The 20147-nt window shown below is 42.4% G+C and overlaps 1 protein-coding gene across 2 annotated transcripts in view; it reads right to left on the bottom strand.

Annotated features, from left to right (window-relative positions):
* Nucleotides 1-20147, bottom strand: part of VWA8 (von Willebrand factor A domain containing 8) — a 353299-nt gene that overhangs the window by 49456 nt on the left and 283696 nt on the right. For both annotated transcript variants that reach the window (XM_077855526.1, XM_077855527.1), the window contains one exon: nt 122-230. In XM_077855526.1, coding sequence (XP_077711652.1) covers nt 122-230 — 109 coding nt within the window. The remainder of the gene's footprint in view (nt 1-121; nt 231-20147) is intronic.

Genomic DNA, 20147 nt, shown 5'->3' on the forward strand with positions numbered 1-20147 from the left:
GACTCACGGGGGTCGCAGAGATGACAGAGGGTCCCTGAACCTTCTCAGGGGTGGTGTGCAGTTTATATGGGCCTGTGGGGCCTCGGGGAGCTCGACGCAGGAGAATGCCAGGGCTACCAACCTGTTCCGCCAGCCCAAGTATTGCCGCCCACATGGGGCATGTTGTCCGGGTCCTCCTTCCCGTGTTTGGGGGAACTCACGTCTTTGCCACTGTCTCTGTGGATCGTGATCTACAAATGAAGAATTGAGACATTATCACTATCTCATGACCAACACCAGAAACTCTAGGGCAGGAAGAATTCTTTTCCCCCAAATCTTTAAGGTATCTTATAACCTTAGGCCTACAGGACACAACGGTTGCTGTCAGTGTCTCGCCAAAAAAAAAAAAAAAAAAAAAAAAAAATTTCATCATATTTAATATCCATTTTGTTGGGAAGCAAACATTTAATTAAAAAAATTTCCTTAAAAAAAAAAAAGAAAGAAACTGGACTGAGTTACAGTTTCCGAATTCTCCTGGGGCAGGACATGCCTCGGGCATTTACACAAGGCACAACACCCACCAGACGCAGGGAAAGTGGATCTCACTGGAGACTGACGCTCTGGATGGATGAAAAGGATCACTGCCCAGCTGTTCCAGCCGAGTAATGGCAGATACACGTTTGCAAAGAAAATTAATTTTTAAAGAAATCCCAGTCTTCTGAGAAATACTTTGTATAAAATACATGGAAAAGAAAAACAGGAAATGTATCTATGTGTGCTTCAGTGGCCTACACACAGACATGAAAAACCCCTCATTCATTTTCCCAACCCTCTCTAATTTTATTATGGTGTTTTGAAGGCTTTCCTAATTCATCTTTATTTTAAAACCAGATTTACTGTTTCTGCAGCAGCAAACAGAAGAAGCTGCGTTTTAGCCCTCCTCCGTGAGAGCCTGTGGCTCATGGTCCCTAATTTCATTCAGCACAGATTCATCAAAATGACTGATAATCACCCAAGAATTCCAGTCCTACTAAGTTAGTTCAGTAGATATCACTCCACAATAAAAAGAACTTGAAGGGGATCCCTGGGTGGCGCAGCGGTTTAGCGCCTGCCTTTGGCCCAGGGCACGATCCTGGAGACCCGGGATCGAATCCCACGTCGGGCTCCCGGTGCATGGAGCCTGCTTCTCCCTCTGTCTGTCTTTGCCTTTCTCTCTCTCTCTCTGTGTGACTATCATAAAAAAAAAAAAAAAAAAAAAAAAACAACTTGAAGGAGTCCCACTTCATGAATCCTATGAGCCCGCTGTCAAATGTAATGATTTCCAGGGCAGATCAGATCAAGATCCATTTATTTGTCTAATAAGACTTCTAGAAGATGTACTGGCAGGACATCATGTGAAGTACCATGGGGCCTGCAAAAGCCACGGAGGACAGGTCACTGCTCTCTAATTGCTTAGGGTGGAGGAGGGAGGCTTGCAGATGGCCCCAAAGCCTGATGCCAGGTCAGTCTTTAGAGCCGACCCATTCCCTGTTAGCACCTGCCCTTTCATTCTGGATGCTGAATTAATGAAGGTGGGCAAGTAATTTAGAATCTTTACAAATGAAATGACTATTAAGAATGAATTCGGGGGGGATCCCTGGGTGGCTCAGCGGTTTAGCACCTGCCTTTGGCCCAGGGCACGATCCTGGAGACCCGGGATCGAGTCCCACATTGAGCTCCCGGCATGGAGCCTGCTTCTCCCTCCTCCTGTGTCTCTGCCTCTCTCTCTCTCTCTCTCTCTCTGTCTATCAAAAATAAATAAATAAATCTTAAAAAAAAAAAAAAAAGAATGAATTCAGGGACGCCTGGGTGGCTCAGTGGTTGAGCGTCTGCCTTCAGCTCAGGTTGTGATCCTGGGGTCTTGGGATCGAGTCCCGCATCTGGCTCCCTTCAGGAAGCCTGCTTCTCCCTCTGCCTGGGTCTCTGCTTCTGTGTCTCTCACGAATAAGTAAATAAAATCTTTAAAAAAAAAAAGAATGAATTCAACATGACTTGCCTTGTCTATGTCCAGACTAATTTCAAATGTTACAACATCATAGAGAGATGTCTGCCAATAGCTTTGGCAAGATTAACGGAGTTTTGGCCACAATTTTAGCATACTTTAAGAAAATTTTAGCAACCAGGACATGACAATTGATATGAATTCCACTCACATAATCAGGTTCTAAAAATGGATGAAAATAAATATTTTCTCCTTTTTAAAATTAAACTATGCAGAATAGCTAGAAACATTTAGAGAACAAATAAACATTTAAAAAACTTTTCCAGGGGCACCTGGGTGGCTCAGTGGTTGAGCATCTGCCTTCTGCTCAGGACATGATCCCAGGGTCCTGGGTCAAGTCCTGCGTCCAGCTCCTTGCAGGGAGCCTGCTTCTCTCCCTGCCTATGTCTCTGCCTCTCTCTCTGTATGTCTCATGAATAAATAAAATCTTTAAAAATACCACAAAACCCCCAAAAACAAAAAAATAAACTTTTCCAGAACTTGTCTAACTTCTCCAGAGGTAATGTAAGAGATTAAAATATTAAAATACGTATACTGGCTGTAAGAATTCTAGACCAGCACTAACCAATAAAATTTTCTGTGTTGATGGAAATGTTTTCATTTATGGTATCTTATATGGTAGCTATTAGCCCGCTGTGGCTACTGAGTACTTGAGGTCCTGAATTTTAAATTTTACTTATTAACTAAAACTTAAATTTAAATAACCACATGTGGGTAGTGGCTATTTCACTGGACTGCACAGCACAAGGACAAGCTTGCCTCAGCCCAGCAGATACTGTCTGGAGCTCTTTGTAGCATCCTCGAGATGTTCTCCTTGAGAAATGAGAAAAACAAGGAATGTTTAAGAACTAGGATAGGGTTTTATTCTGTTGCTAATTTAAGAAACTTATATAAAAGTTATAACTATAGTCTAATTGGCTTTTCCAAATACAATGGAACTTACAAATGGAGATATATTTACTATGATAATATAGGGTTTTAAAAAGATGCACTTATGACAATCGTGTCACCACTCAGAAACACTTCTGGATGGCTTCTGGGGGAGTCTATTCTTTAGACTTCTTTAATATCTTTAATAGTGGCAACTATGTGTTAAAACTAAATAAAAAAAATTTTTTTAATGTTAAAACTAAATTTGATTTTTAATCAACAACCAAAGGATACTTAGAGTTGATTTCTTGTATAAACTATTTGCTAACTCGTTATGTACCCTTTGGCAAGTCAATTAACTTTTCTGGCCGTCAACTTTCTCATCAAGAACTAAGGGGGTTGAACTGAATGATTTCTACCATTCCACCTACTGTTGGGATGCTCTGATTCCAAATCTGGTGAATAAGGTGATCAATTTGGGGTTTTACCCCAAACAGGTATATTTATACAATAATAAGATTAGTTTGCTGATAAGAGTTGTGACTCTGCTTTAGGCCCACCCTAAAAGATGAAGTGCCAAAAATGGTCTGAGCAATGACGGCATTATAAGACTAACTATTCTGAGCATCATTTTTAAGAACAAATACTAAAAATGATGGCACAAGACAAAAGAAGCCTTTCAAATTGCCCCTTTCCATGACCCCTGAAATCATGCTCTTGGAGTTGCAAAGACACCTACAATGGGCCAACAGGGAAGCAGAAAATTGGCTATGAAACTTCTGGGCAGAAAGGAACTGGTATGTTCTTTGCCGCCTGTGTCTTCCCAGGCCATCTGCCGGGAAATGGCATTGCTTACATTGCCAACAACACGGCAGCCATAAGTCAATCCCAAATGGGAGCCTAGAGAGGTTTCAAAATTGACAAATTCTTGACAAAAACAATCATCAGCCCAAACCCGATTTATTCCAGAGAAATACATACCACAGAATTCCAGGACACTTACTTAAAAACAAAACAAAACAAAACAAAACAAGACAAAAACATTTTGGGAAGTTTATCTAATTTTGTGTCATTTTATGAATGTCACTATACTCACAGGAAGATATTTCTCTAGTACATCTGCCAAAGCGTTTTCAAAGGCATTTTAGGGCATCTTCTACATGAATTGACAATGGTTCATAAAAAGTACAAGGCAGGAAGTCTAAGACAGTCCAACCCAGGAGAGAAACTGAAACAGATACTAGGGAAGGCCTATCCTTTGAGGAAGCTTGTTTCCTGGGGACAGACAGACATGAGCCACTGGTCATTCTAAAGGTTGATAAACTGCTGAATACTTTGAAGTATGCTTTGAGGATTTGGAATGCATTTCCTTTGAGGGTTTGTTTCACCTAGAATGAGATTAAGTAAGTCGTCCCAATTACTGAAATAGATACTACTATATTCATTTAAATGGATCAAAATACTCCCCAAACCACAAATATCATGGACTTTTACCACTTAAAAAAAAAAAAAAAAGATTTATTTATTTTAGGGGGAGGGGGTTGAGGGGAAGTGAGTCTTAAGCAATTTCAGGCTGAGTGTGGACCCTGACGTGGGGCTTGATCCCATGACCCTGAGATCACCAACTGGGCTAAAATCAAGAGGTGAATAGTTGGATACATACTGACTACACCACTCAGGCGCCCTGGACCCTTACAACCTTTGATACAAAGTGATGTATGCGCTGAGACCTCTGATGTGTTTTTCACGGCTGACACAATCTACTTCCTTTTAGGTAAGTGTGCCGTAATCCTAGAAACTGTGATCCCAGGAATCCTCTTACGTATGAATTAAAATGGAAAAAACATGGATCTTGTAAAATATAACTCATAAAAATGTTCTGGAGTAAAGCAACCCAAAATCAGAGCAGGGAAGGGACATGACTCATCAAAGCCTTGTAATTCTGGGTAAAGCTCATATATTTTAGGATCCTCCTTAAGTTAGGATTTTTAAAAACCATCAATAAAATGATATAAATAGCCAGAATATAATTTTGGAAGAAAAGTTAGCTCTTGGAGGTATGACTGGACAACATAGCTGATTCTCATTTTCCAGCTGGAGACTAGGTGTGGTGCAGCAGATATTTCTAGTTGCCTACCCAACATCCACACCCTCTTGCTTCTTTTTAAACAGAAGTCAGATGCATCGTTATTGAGTGGAATTAAGCAGAGCCATCCCATTGCCCTTTGCCAGTGACTGGTTTAGGCAAAAGGATGTGGCCTGAGATGGAAGAGAGAGTCCATCAGGAGGTTTCTGGGAAACATCTTCCTCCCAGAGCTCTCTTGCTGCCCTGGATGCACTGCTCTGCCCTCCCCTGAAACACATATGCACTTGCTGCTTTGGGAAACAGGGTGAGGGTGTGATGCATAGAGGTGCAGCCTACGTCTGATAACCATCTGGCAACAAGACGAAGGTGGCAGAGGGAAGGATGGAGGAGCTTATGTCCCCATTGGCACTGTGGAGCTGCTGAGCCAGCCCTGGAGTCCCTTCACTCTGATCTTCCACATAAGCAAATAATACATGTCCTTCTAGTTTAAGCTACTGTCAATTGGGTTTTCTGCTACTGGGAGTCAATTGCACGCAAATTAATAAAATTGCGTGTTGAAGGATGAATGACAGGCAGCAGGGCTGAAGCTATTGTGTTGACCTTTTGGAGGATGTCCTATTTCTAAAAGGAAGACATTCTTTGAATTTTTTGACATCAAAACTGTCATCATAATTCCAGCACAGAAATCCTACTGCTTAAGGGTAGCCTACGATCTTCTTGATTGGTTAGCAGGCAACTGAATGAACTTATTCATTCTCTTATTCCAACATTCCTGTGTATGTTTATGATACATCTGCTACTCACTGGGACACAGAGATACATGAAACAGGATCTTTGCTTCTAGAAGAATACTGTACAAAGGGGAACAAAGTCACAGCATAGGGTGATACAGGCCAGAATAAGGTACTGAGCATACCTGCCTAAAACATATTTCTGTCTGAGGTCACTGTGACAGATTAGAAATTTCTTTCATAGCTACAATGAAAGTCACATGAATATGTCCCTAGGAATGATGGTCTTTCATATGAAGACAGCTGGTTAAAAAATAAGCAAACCTTCATCCAGTTTTCATAAGTAACAAGTAGCTTCTATAATGAAATGCACGACAAAAATACCTTTGTCTGTAGGTACTTTCATGTGTCCCAATTTCGACTGCTGGCAAACCATCAAGTATGCAACTCTCCTCTTCAGGTCTTCCCTGGCTGATGGCAACATCTGCTTTCAAATATGCAATGGCCTCCTGCCCTCTTTAATCCCTCTTCATTTTTACAAAGTAGGAAAGGATCTCATTTTCGATCGTTAATATTAAAAAATTACACTGTGGCTGATGTTCATTCATACTAAGTAATTAAGCCCAGAGGGCATTCACACTGTTAGTGCCTTTAACACTAACCAAGAAATCAAGTCTTTCCTTTGAAAGTCTAGGAATAAGCAAGCAGACAGAGTGGCAGATGGAGAGGATGAGGCAGGGGATGGGGAGTGTGTACTTGGTCTGCTCCCTGGCCCTGAAGACAAATGCTCGTTATGGCGATTGTAGTATTACATGTAAGAAGCAGAATAGCTGTCTGTGGTCTGTCTTGTGGCAGCTCTTGCTCTGATGGAGTGGGTGGACTCTTCTGGCATAGAAAAAGTTCCCGTCTTTCCTCAGGGGCTTCTTCAAGTCACCTAGCAGCCCTTCTCTCCTGACTTTGAGCTGGACCCCTTTGCGCATCTCCCCAGATTCAACCAAACTGTCTTACTCTCCTCCTTTCTGCTTGAATGCTCCTAGCAACTCATATGTATTTTGCTTTCCGGCACAAGTGATGTGCTTGGTTAAGTATTTTTAAACATTTGAAATTATAATCTAAAACACCTCCCTTCCTCTATGTGATACGATGTTCTGGAACACATACCTATGTATACATCCTTTGTTATTTCTCTAATCTGAGTTTACAGGTTCTGACAAAGAACTTTCTCACTGAAATGATTCTCTTCACTAAGTCTATCATTATGCAACAAAAATACTCCATTTGATGAAAATAGAGGACACTTTAAAGATTTCACAGACTTGGGCTAAAAAGGGGGACCAAGTATCAGTTTATAATTTTACTTTACATGTTGTTGTCTGACAGCAGTAGGTGGCACAGTGGCTTACACACATCTCCTTAAACATAATAGATGTTTAATAAATATGTTAAATGAACATGTGGGAGACTGCTCACAACAGAATATGAGTTTAATCCTGTGTACAAACCTCTCCACAATGAGCTGTCAGCTGGGTGTCTGCTAGGACTCTTCCTGGCTCTTTCCTGCCAGCCCATAATTGGCAAACAGCACAGCAGGGCCCAGCCTCTGGGTCAGCAGAGAGCCGTCTCCCAACAGAGGCAGGAAACACATGGCCCTATTGGCTCTCTGGGTTGTTCTTAAATCCTGACCCTGCACCTCCCTCTGCCTGACTCTGATCCTTGCAAGGCCTCAGCTCAGTTTCTGGCCTATCCTTTCACTGGGCCGGGATGACTCCCCCTCCTGGCCTCCAAGTCTGTGGGTAGTGGCCTCCTTGCTCTCTGACCCATAGAGAGCTCTTTGGCTGTCCACAACAAAATTACAAGGCTGCAGAATCCATCCAAAACAACCTCTTAATTTACTTAGAGTATTTATTCATCTCTTTCTTCTACTTCAATTCAAACAGACACAAAAGATGAAGAAGACTTTTGGAAAATGTGAGAATGGAATATAGAGGATGGGATCAAGAGAATGTCTCATGGGATAAGAGGCTATAATTACAGACAAATATTTTTTAAAAAAAGATTTATATATTTTAGAGAGAGATAAAGAGAGAGAGATAGCATAAATAGGAGGGAGTGGTAGAGGGAGAAGCAGTCCCTACTGAGCTGGGAGCCCAATGTGGGACTCTATCCCAGGACCCTGGGATCATGACCTGAGCCAAAGGCAGACGCTTAACCGACTGAGCCACCCAGGCGCCCTACAAACAAATCCTTATGGGAAACCAAATGTTATCATTGTGTATGTGTGAGTGTCAAAAACACATGTTAAAAAACCCACAAATAATTGGCATGGCAACAGTTTCCTGGCACAGAAATGCACCCTCCCCGCTGCCACTTGCAAGCACATCCAGTATTCTACAGTGTTCCCCCAGAAACACCTGCTAATTGAATTCAGACAGTGGAAGTGGGGTAAACCATCAGGTCTTTATTTAGTCAACCCTATTTTTGCCTCTTTAACTTTCAGGAGCCCTCCAAAGGTTACTATTCAACACTGGAGTGAATTCCAGCCTGGTCATCAGGCTTCCATAGGCAAGGAAAAGGTCAACAATGCAGGGCCACCTCGGCTATAGCAAAGCTGGCGAGCAAATGCTTTTGGTTGTGTTGTATTACGAGGTGGACCCGGCGAGGGATAGCTACTGTCCTGTCCTTTTATCATTACTGTAGCTAAATGATCTCTCGTGATGTTTCCCGGCCAGGTGATTTCAGTCTCATATTGAATTTTTGTGTTCTAAGAGGTAAAACCTATTTGGAAATTTTTAAAGCTCTTGTGCCTTCCACGTCAACAGAATTCTCTGAGGTGTTACGTAGCTAAGGAAAAGAAAGGATGGGTAGAAAAGCCATTTGTACCACTAGAGTGGATGGAAGCAACAGGGGCTTTTAATACAACCCAGATTCTAAAAATTCTTGGAAGCACTGATTGCAACCCACACAAATGCCCCTGACATAGGAATCCTCTGAAAATAGAAACGCTCAGTGGATCAATGCTGGGCAGCTCCTCACAGCATACTTCCTCTAGGGCATCCCATACTGGCAACTGGGTTTCCATTTTCTTTGTTTTCACTGAAATCAGTCTGCCACTGGCTCTCTCTTCTTCCAGTTTATCCTTCATACAATCATGGGTTCATCATCTCAGGCTGTAATAATGTTTATAAAGTGTTGCCTACCGATGTTTAGCCTGCGCTTCCTTAACCATTTCCTCAGGTTCGTGGAGTTTCTGTGGAACCCATGTTGTAACATCCGGCAGCACCGTCTTCCTTGCTTCCTTTGCAACAGGGCCCACATTCTCACACACTTTTGACAGCCACTGTGGGTCAAAAGTAGTTATCAGGATGCAAAATAACGTCATAAAGAGAGTCCAGAGAGAAATAAGCTATATGCAGTGTGCACTTAAGAGAGAGTGGTGCATTGCTCAGTAGCTGAGCACTAATGGTTTGTGCTCCAAGGCTCACTCTGTGAGGGAACATTCCAGGCTGCCGCACTAGCTCAAATGGGCTGAGAGTGTGCCTCCCACGTAGAGCATGGGCAAAACACAGCCATTAAGTAACTGTGATGTACACTTTTATCAGGCTCCATTTATGTAGGTGTGGACCTCTACACACATTTTTTTTAAAAAACCATATTTCTTAAAGTGATAAGTAGCATTGCAGTGACTCTGTGAACCCCAACCAGGGGTATATGGAAATGTGCAGTCGGATAGGTTTACCGGTACGGATGCCCTGCCGTGAACATCTAGAGGGCAGGACGAGGTTATAGCACCTTTGTGTCATCGTCGGCACTTGCCACAGCCACTGTGGTCATTTCAAAGCTGCAGGATGGCTCTCGAGGTACATAAGCCACAAGAATATATAGAAACCTGCTAACTGCTCTCCTGGAACTTAGCGGGGGCAAGGTGCAAAGCAGAAGCTTTGGGGTGGGAGAAAAGACTTCTACTGGATCTTGCTTTGTGAAACATTCTTTTAACTGTAGTTGTGCTTCCTATGTGAGCAACAGGTTAAGAACACTCAATACCAATGGGTCAAACTTTCTAAGGACGTTGTGGCACAGTTATAGGACATAGGTTAGATCACATATCATGGACACTGAGCTACAAAGTAATTAGACACAGACAAATGGTTCCTAATAATGACTCTAATTCATTAGGGACTTGTGCAAACACAAAGGAGTTTGTCATCTTCTCCTTTGTGTTAGTTTTCCAGTTTTTCTCAACAGTCTCCCCTTTACACCCTGAAACTCAGACTCCCCCAAAGACAAAAGCCTTGGCTACCATCCCAGCACATTCCCTCTGCATTTGCCTCCCGTGGTTCCCCTCTCTCCCCACACTTTGCTCTGGGCCCCCAGATCTGAGGATCCCCCCCTCCAGCAGCGCTAATTCTTGTGAAGCCTGGAGGTCAAAGGCAGGAGGCAGCAGGGACTCTGCAGCACGAAGCTGTATGTGTTTCCAAGAGTGCTGCCACAGGGCCATAGGTGATGAAGAGGATCACTCAGAAGGGAGAGGGGCCAGGCACCCTCCAGAGACTGTCTGGGGGCTGAACTGGGGTGAGTGGGGTGGCAGCCAGTCCTGCTCTCTGTGGTTTCTCAGTGCTGGCACTGTCTTTTACTAGTAGTGACACTAATTCTTCTTGACACTCAGGAATGTTTTCTTGTCGGTCTCCTTCTGCTGACATCATTGTACTCTGGGTCCTCATGCAGTGTGGTGCTCTAGTTGTGCAGCCAGGCGAGGGAGCTTAACGGAACCCTGGTTTTAAGAAATGCACTTCATACTCTGCTGTTGACTTAACTTGACATGCTTTAATGTCATTTTTGGGGGATGAGTAAGTTTAACGTAGGGAATGGGTTTAGGTATGTGTACGAGAGATTCTATACAAAGAAGAGTGCCTGAGTGGAGTCTAAGGGGATGGGGTACTCAGCTGAGCTCGGGCTGAAGGCTGGACTGAAATTTCAGCCCCCTTGGGGCCACAAACTCCCTGTGTGACACTCAGCAAGTCATTTAACCTTTCTGGGCCTTAGTCTTCTCATCTTCAAAATGAAAAACCAGATGAAATTCTTTCTAGTTCTAAGTTCCTTCTTTGGGCCCTTATCTACATTCATCTCAGTTCTAGTTTACAGGAAATATAAGCTGTCACCAGGGATCAATTTGACTAAAACCAGAGTTAAGTGTAAAGAATATTTTGATAGAGTCACATAAACGCTTGGCTTTTCTTCACATGGGTTCACTAAGATTTTAAAACAAAAAAAAAAAATTTTTTTTTTTTGAGAGGCAGTTTGATGTCATGGAAAAACCATATTACTGGGAATTAGAAGGCTGGCTTTTAACCCTGGTTCTGGCACTAACAGGCAAAATGGTTTTGGCTAAAGTTACCTATTTTCTCTTAGCTTTCTTTACCCAGAAAATGAAGGGGGACTGGCAGAAAGGTAATTCAAGTACACTACGTGGTTCTTCCGGTCAATAACATTTAACATAGTATAATATGGAACCTGAGTGCTGGTCTAACCAGAATTCCAGCACAAATTGGCTGGGGGGTGGTGGGAAGCATGTGTCACAGAGCAGGTGTATGGAGGTACGACTGAGTGTCATGGAGTAGGCATGGGAAAGTGTAAGGGTGCCACCCTTGAACACCCATGGTTCAAGTGAAGAGATCATACTTAAAATGGAAAATCATGAAGAAACAGAAACATGTTAGTAAGAGATAACAGGGGCAAAAAAAAAAAAATCAGCAAAAGGAGCTGAAAGTGTTTGTCTCTGAACCATTTCTCATAACAAGTCTTTTGAAACTTATTTTAAAAAGCTTTACTTATTTTAGAGAGAGAGAGTGGGTGAGCATGGGATGGAGGGGCAGAGGAAGACAGAGAGAGAGACAGTCCCAGGCAGACTCCTTGTTGAGCTCAGGGTCCAACATGGGGCTCTGTCTCACAATCTTGAGATCACCGCCTAAGCTGAAGCAAAGAGTTGGGATGCTTAACTGACTGCGCCACCCCCAGTGCTCCACAAGTCTTTTGAATTTCATTTTAAAACCCTGTACATATATAACTTAGATGAACCTTCGGTTGCCACCCTTTCTTTTTTTAAAAGATTATTTATTTATTTATTTATTTATTTATTTATTTATTATAGACAGAGAGAGAGAGAGAGAGAGAGAGAGATAGGGGCAGAGATACAAGAGGAGGGAGAAGCAGGCTCCATGCCGGGAGCCGACGCAGGACTCGATCCTGGGACTCCAGGATCGTGCCCTAGGCCAAAGGCAGGCGCTAAACCGCTGAGCCACCCAGGGATCCCCCCCAGTTGCCTCCCTTTCATCCTTTCCTGTCAGACCGCCTACCTGCCTGTAATAGTTTTCAGCAAGCACAGACCAGGAGCTGGACCCTCTACTAGATGCTAAGGATACAAAGATCCATGATTCCGTTCTGTACCCTAGGGAGTTTTCATTGGTGTGTAGAAGGAGGTGGACTTGTTATTTATTTATTTTTTATAAAGATTTTATTTATTTGGCAGAGAGAAAGAGAGCGAGAGAGCACAAGCAGGGGGAATGGTAGAGGGAGAGGGAGATGCAGGCGCCCCGCTGAGCAGGGAGCCTGATGTGGGGGCTCGATCGCAGGACGCTGGGATCATGACCTGAGCCGAAGGCAGACACTTTACCTCCTGAGCCACCCAGGTGCCCTGGATCTGTTCTTACTAATCAGTGCAGAGAGTGGGTTGGGGTGCTATGCCAGGGGTAAGTACAATGTGCAAGTGGAATATAGTGGAAGGGCTCTTAAGGCGGGGTGTCAGGACCACTATCAGGGAATGTTTCCCAGAAGAGGTAACGCCCAAGAAGAACCTTGAAGGAAGTGTAAAGTTGCTTGGTACAGGAGGCTGGAGGCTGGAGATTTCAGGCAGAAAGAACAGCAGTAGGGGTGTTTAATTGAAAATAAGAGGGTTAAATGATAGTTGACATGGGGAGCCCTTTGCTGGGCTCACACCAGCACCCAGCATAATCTACCTGCGTAACACATATTCACTGAGGCTTGTGACGATGCAACACCTCATCCTAGAGCCCATCTAAGTAGGATGAACTAAACAGAGCACCCAGAAGTTCATCACGTGAAGACCCCAAAAACCAAAGGAGTTAGGGCTCATCACTCCTACATTTATTCTCCTTCACCGAAGATCATCAGGGAGAGGGAGAAATGTATTTATAATTGTGGAATCAGTTCACTGCTAATCAGTACATACATATAAACAAACAAACAAACAAACAAACAACCTAACTCAGTCTTTGAGTATGGATAAACACTTACACTCAGGATTTCTATGACGTGAAACCCCCCTCGCTGCCTCTCTTCCCCATCATCATGCCGTGCTATACTAGCAGGTGTGGCGGTTGTTGTGTGCCCGCCTCTCTCTTTTTAAAGGAAATCTCATTTGAAAATCTAATTTAATTAATTTAACTGCACCGATGTTAGGAATGCAGAGAAGTGGTGTGGGGCACTGCTAAGAAACGAAGTGACCCGAGTTCTAGTCCTGCTACCTACGAGCTGTGCAACTGTGAGCAAGATTCAAACTTTCAGGTCCACAGTTTTCCCATCTCTTGGATGGGAATAAGTATACATGTCCTCCTGGAGTTCCTGTGAGGGTCAAATACGGCGAGAAGCAGTTGTGTGACTCTAGGAAAAGCACTCCCTGGCTTTGGACTTCCAAGTTCTGCATCTACAAAATGAAGGGGGGGTTGATCTGGTTTTTCCCCCCCCATTCTGAAGCCTGTGCATGGCTGTGTAAAGATGCTTTCCAAAACTGTAAAGTCCCATTCAAATATGTGAGGCAGCAGAGATGTATTGTTATTTTACTAAATAAGACAGAAGGGAAGGGCTCGCTCATTCTATTTTTTTAACAGGCACTTTTATAAACCCCTGCCACGTCTCTGGTTCTTTCTGAGCACCAACCACCTCAAATATGGAAGGGAATGAAGTCGCCTTGAAAGAGAATGTAGAGTGAAAAGGGCAGTGGCCCGGGAAATGAATCAACAGGTGAGACTGAGAGGAAGCGGCGAGAGGCAGGAGGAAAGTCAGGGGGAGACTGTGGTTATCATGAAGCCAAAGGAAGACTGAGCTTCGACAGAGTGTGCTGAGCTCAGAGCAAGGGAAGGCCACATGAGGTGACGACCGCGGAGGGCCCATGGAATTTAGCTACCTGTTGAGGGTCCTTAGGACTCTAGCAAGAGCAATTCTCTGGATGGGGAGGTGGGGCTAGAATTTCATACGAGGAGGAGGTGTGAATGAACAGTGGTCTGGAAGCAGAGTCAGTGTGTGGAGAGGATTCTTTTAGGAGGCTTCCCTGTGAAATGGCTTAGAGTTATCTAGAGTAGAGTTTGAGTAATAGAAAGTGCGACCTGTGGGGTCTGGGAAAACAGTAGAGCATGTTTCAGTGCTGATGCTCCCAGAAGCGAGAGCAAATGAAGATACCTGAGAAAAAGGAGTCAACAGCATGGAGGTTAAGTGCCTGGGAAGGTGGGAGGAGAGGCGGGCCTTTGTAGAGAGGAGGGGAGGCTAGTCCTGCTGTGGATGGGCTTGCCCCTTAGGGCTTGGGAAGTTGGAAGGGCTGCATTATGGTAGCTTCCATTTTATTTTGGAAGCACAAGACTAGAGTATTGTGTGAGAGCATGAGAAAGAGTTGCTTGATGTATAAAGAAAGTAGAGGCTGTATGAAAGTCATTATGGAGATTAGGCCGAAAAGACTTTTTTCCCATCTCAAAAGAATTTTAAAATTTCCAAACATATTCCTTTAAATGGAAGTTTTGTGGCGTATAACCATCTGTTTGGAGATTAAGTATTAGCTATGTTGGTTGTGGAGAAAATGATAAGGAGGCTGCATTAGTGAAATCTAAAGCTTTAATTTGGACAAACTGCAAGTATCTGGCCATGAAGAGGGCCATTCTGCAAATGATACTTTCTAGAAGATGCTTTTGAATTTCCCAAACAAATGATGCTTTTATTCCTTTGGGGTCTCACAGTACTCCTTCTCCAAACTGTCCTCTGTGCCATAACAGTCTGACAACTCGTGTGTGCCTATCCACCTGCCAACCTCTTTGAGGATTTTCAATCTTTGAGGATTGAAAAGGCAAAAGCTCACAGTCCATAGCTTAATTGTACAGTGTGCCTTCCAATACATGTTGGAAGGCACGGTGATGTAACCAAGAGGAAACGTTATCTGATTTGTACAGACTGGCCTTATACATGTCGAGGAAGACTCTCATGGCATAAAGTGAGGTATCTCTGTAAGAACAAAGGATTTCCAGAAACAGCAACATAACAAATGGGTGGGCCACGCTTGGAAGCGATGTGCTCTTTACGTGGGCCACATCTCCGCTCTATTTTACAATTTCAAGAGCCCGATGTAGGCTAGCAAAGAAAATTCAAGGAAATGAAACAACTCCCTCCCTCTGCTCCTATTCTTCTGAGGTACAAAAGACAGATAATTATCTAAATTGTTTCTCAATATGAACAAAATGGAAAAGTGACCTTTGAGTCTGTGACAGAGTCTATTCATGTCAGTGTTTTTAGCAGAGGCAAAGCCATGTCCAGGCTTAAAGAATGCTCACAGGAGCCAGCTTTTGCTCTCCCTCATGTTACAGAGACCATAAATAAATAGGCATAGTTTAACAGGCAGCCAGACCCAAATGGCTCATACTCACCCTTGGGGAGTGATAAAATTCTCCTGCTGGTAGACTTACATAAACTAAGATGCAGTGAATTTTTTAAGGATACTCCCTTTGCTCAATAAACCTGAATGTTTTAAACTTGAAAGCTGGCTTGACTACGAGGGAAAATAAATCAATGTGGCAAGAAAAAGCAACCATTCAAAGTGTTGGTAGATTAACTGAAACATATAAGAGATCAAATTCAGTGATTTAAAATTCATATGCTTGCTAGTTAAAAATCTCTACTTCTAGTTTTCTGCCTATTTTAAAACACACTAGAGGAGCTGTATCTAGTGATTTGGCTACTCCCTGCTAAAACTGGACCTTCTGTCTTGTTTATATTCAAAAAAGAAGGTAGACTGGATTTCAGGGTCTGAGGCTTCTTATGGATTTATCTATTGGTTGGTGGCAATTATTACTGGCTTAATAAATTAATCCAGTTGATCATTCTGATGATAATGAAAATCTTAGAATTTTTTGGAAAAGTGATATTTTTAATTTACTGAAGCAAAGTATCCAAACAATTAATTGCTTTATTCTGTTTAAAAAGAAAAAGACATATGTTGATTATGCTGGAATTAAAATAAAAAAACTTAATTAAAAACATAAGAAAAAACATGAAAAAAATTACAAAAACAAAGAGGACAAGATAAACAAGAACAGGCTGGAGGAAGCAATAGGGGACTCTGTCTGAGAAGTCCTTCTATATAGTCCTGATCTCTGATAACCCCTGGGTTTATCAACAACGTGCAAATATCCAACAGCACACGTTCTGTCCTCAAGAACTCTCATTCTTTCCTCCCAGGTGTAGATGCATATTTTTAAAAAAACCTTCAAACACCAGCTTGAATGAAGACAAAGGATAAGAAGGAATAGCAGGGGAGTTATGTTGCTTGTAGACAAGATACGGATAAAAGGGTGGGGGGCATTTTCTGGGGGAAAGTATATACCGAATGTACAGGTAGAATAAGAATTACAGTTCTTGGGATCCCTGGGTGGCGCAGCGGTTTGGCACCTGCCTTTGGCCCAGGGCGTAATCCTGGATACCCGGGATCGAGTCCCATGTCGGGATCCCTGCATGAAGCCTGCTTCTCCCTCTGCCTGTGTCTCTGCTTCTCTCTCTCTGTGTGATTATCATGAATAAATAAATAAAATCTTAAAAAAAAAGAAAAAAGAATTACAGTTCTTGGGCAGCCCGGTGGCTCAATGGTTTAGTGTTGCCTTTAGCCCAGGGCGTGATCCTAGAGACCTGGGGATCGAGTCCCATGTCAGGCTCCCTGCATAGGGCCTGCTTCTCCCTCTGCCTGTGTCTCTGCCTCTCTGTGTCTCTCATGAATAAATAAAATCTTAAAAAAAAAAAATCTTACAGTTCTTTCAGAAAAAAAAGTGATCTTAAATATTCATAAAACAAAACCAATTCAAACTAAAATCTTAATTGTATGATGAACAATTAGGTTTCAAAGCATTTAGAAATGCCAGGTTTTTGAGAGAATTACAAGCTAAAGTCAGGTAGATTATTTCACTTTGAAATCACTTTAGAAATTTAATGTTTGGGGGACCTGGTTAGGATCATGCGTAGAAGGTCATGTTTGTCTGGAATTCTGAATTTCCTTATATGTACCAGCTCAGCTTTTTTGAAAAGAGTTGTAACATCTATTTACTAGCGAGGGGCCAGTCCTGCTGTGATTCTGATGATTGGTTTTAAGATGGCTCTTACGCTCTCTTACTTCTAAAAGAAAGCAATTTCCATCAATCTAGAGAGATTCTGACCATGGGGAGTGATGTCTCCCTGGCAACACCAGGACCTTAGCTAGTGAGCCAGACATGCTAATTTGTATTCATATGGTGTGGTGTTCTAGAATGCATTATAGGTTTATAATCCAAGAAGACTTTTATTAAAAAAACCATAAGTGGAGGAGTGAATAAAACCTTTCCTTGGTATGCAAATATGTCTTATTTGATCATGTGTTCTGGATTTATATTTCCAAAATACCAGAGGAATCCTACAAAACTGCATTCTAGATAAAATAAAACAAATGGAAATAATATGACTAATAACCAGTTTCTCACATGTCCGTTGTGTGGGGACGGTCCTAGCTAGTGCCTGTTGTCCCAGGGTAATTATTAATGGCACCATTTCAGTCTCATAAGTGGAATTATACAATCATTCATCCTATAATAACTGAGCGTTATACATATTACAACCCAGCCCCTTGGAGGACTTTATAACTCCTTTTGGGTATTGAATTAAACTCTGTTTCTGGGCAGCAATTGCCAAAGGCAATACTGGGTTATATACATCTTGCCATCTGAAAGAAGAACACGTACATGTTTGTCTACATTTGTCTGTAAAGATCTGTTTATTCCACGTCCGTATTAATAGCAATTTTGTTGGATGCAGACGTTTTTAAATTTTAAAATAAAAAATTTGAAGTTTTGAATTTTTGAAGCCTTCAAAATTCACAGATAAAGTTTCTGGCATGTTTCTCCCAGGGCCTCTTGATAAAAGGTTAATAGACAAATTTCAGATTTTTAAGGTAATTAATTCTATGGGTTCTAGACTAAGGCAATGTGACAGCTCTGGCCACGTGGGTCTCTTCTCTTTTTTGCACCTTACATCCTCACTGACCTTCTGGCTTTTCCCTTGTGAACAAGCCCCTACCCTGAATCCATCTTCTTGTAACCAGGTCCCTGTTTGGTTTCCTCCTGCATGAATCTGTTTTGGTTCCCTGCTTTGTCCCTTCTCTAGAGTTTTAGGGATCTCTTCACCTGATCTGGAACCTTTCCTCCCTGGGCTCCCAGCCATTATCAGGCATCATACATTCCTGATTCTCTACTTTGTGTTCTTGACAGTAAGACTAGACATTCAGAACTTTTCATCTTTGAATAGCTGGCACCTGGTACAATGCCTCGAGTATAGTAGATCCTCAACAAACAGCTGTTAAGTGAATGAATGATGAGTGAACCCTGCGGCTTTCTTCTCATTGACTGGAGCTTGGTTTCCTTATAAGGGCCACTTCCACCCTGGTTCTTTTCATTGTTGACAGGGCTCAGGGAGCTAATGTTGCTTGCATATATTACTGTTGGATGAGACAAGACAGGCACAGAGTTTAAAGAATGCTGGCGTGTCCCTAACTGCGCAGCTGCTGTCCTGGCTGAGGCAGTGTGAGTGCGGATGAGGTTCACACTATGTGTCACTAGCACCAGGCACGGGAAGGATAGCCTAGAGAAAGAGGCTCTTTCTTTTTCCCTAACTGGTTTGTCTAGAGAGGGCTCTCTTGCAATCCATCCCCCCTATGGGAAAGCCTTCTTCCGCTTGTGTACAGTGGCCAGGTGTGCTGGTAGGGGCATTGGTAGGACTGTCCATCCCATGAAGAAATGTTTTACGTGAGTTTTGATGAGTGCAGCTCTTAAGAAACAAGCACCTGTGAAGGAGTGAATCTACTATCTCCTTTTCTTCCTTTTTATTGTAGGTAAAACCCAATCATTTTGCTAGAAAGGTCATAAAGATAGACTTCATCGGAATTTAAAGACAAGAATTTCAGTGTGATAGCTGACTAACTCAGATGTTTTCATCGTGCCATTATATTAAAGTGTCTTTTTCCCAGGAAGGGAAAAAAAAGACTTAGTCTTGAGAGTATAAGAAGTCTCCCTTAGTCTTGGAAGAACCCTTGGAGGGCTCTTTGGTAGGATCTCCTCATAACAGCCTCTAATCCACACATGAAACCTAGGCATGTTGCACATGACAAAAGCAGAGTGTAGGGAGGTGGTATGCCCTGCCCCTATGTACCTTTCTAGGATGGTCAGAGAAATGAATCCTAATAAAGATATGCATTCCTGCTACTCAAAAATATCTTCTAATGTAGCAGTTAAGAGCAAAGACATGAACCAGACTGCTTGGGTTCAAACCCTGGCTCTTGACACTTATTAGCTGGATAAGGTACCTCATCTGTAAAATGAAAATAACCATGGTACCTACCTCATAGGGTCACTGTGGGGTTTAAAAAGGATTAGTACACCTAATCACTTAGAACAGAGCCTGGCCACAGTTAGTGTTATAAGGTTAGCTATAGTTACCACTGCTTTACTTTCTGAGAGTGAAAAAGGTATTGCTTACTATAAAACATTCATTTTTCAGTAGAGATGTGCCAGATACATAACATGTGAATATCAGCATTGGGAAAAAGTGACCCAGGATTTTAATCAAGGATATTTTCTGAAATTTAAGTTGAATGAGAATTCAACACTCTAATTTTTATACTAACACTCATGATCTGCTGTTCATTCATGACCTCACACAGGAAGTTCAATATTGCTGCAAGTATTACAAATACCAAACTGATGTTTCCTAATGTAGCGCTCTGCCCAGAATGCAGCAGGCCTCTTTTATGGCTCTGGCAGCTGGAATGAAAACTTGATTATTTCTGAGCTCCTGAAAACATGTTTGCTCTCAGCTGCAAAAGATGTGACATGAAAGGGACTCAAAACATTTCCAGCTATGTAGCTGCTCCAAGCAAGACTTGAGAGAAATGGATACCTTTAAAAAATGAGAATAAAATGTGAGGAGTACCAATGAAAAGGCCATTCTTTGCCTACAAATCCCAAATTAGGATTTGCACTATTATTATTATTATTATTATTATTATTATTATTATTTTAAGTAGGCTCCATGCCCAGTGTGGAACCCAACGTGGGGCTTGTCATGACCCTGAGATCAAGACCTGAGCTGATACCAA

This window comes from Canis aureus, chromosome 17 (assembly GCF_053574225.1).
Source record: "Canis aureus isolate CA01 chromosome 17, VMU_Caureus_v.1.0, whole genome shotgun sequence".
Classification (NCBI taxonomy): Eukaryota; Metazoa; Chordata; class Mammalia; order Carnivora; family Canidae; genus Canis; species Canis aureus.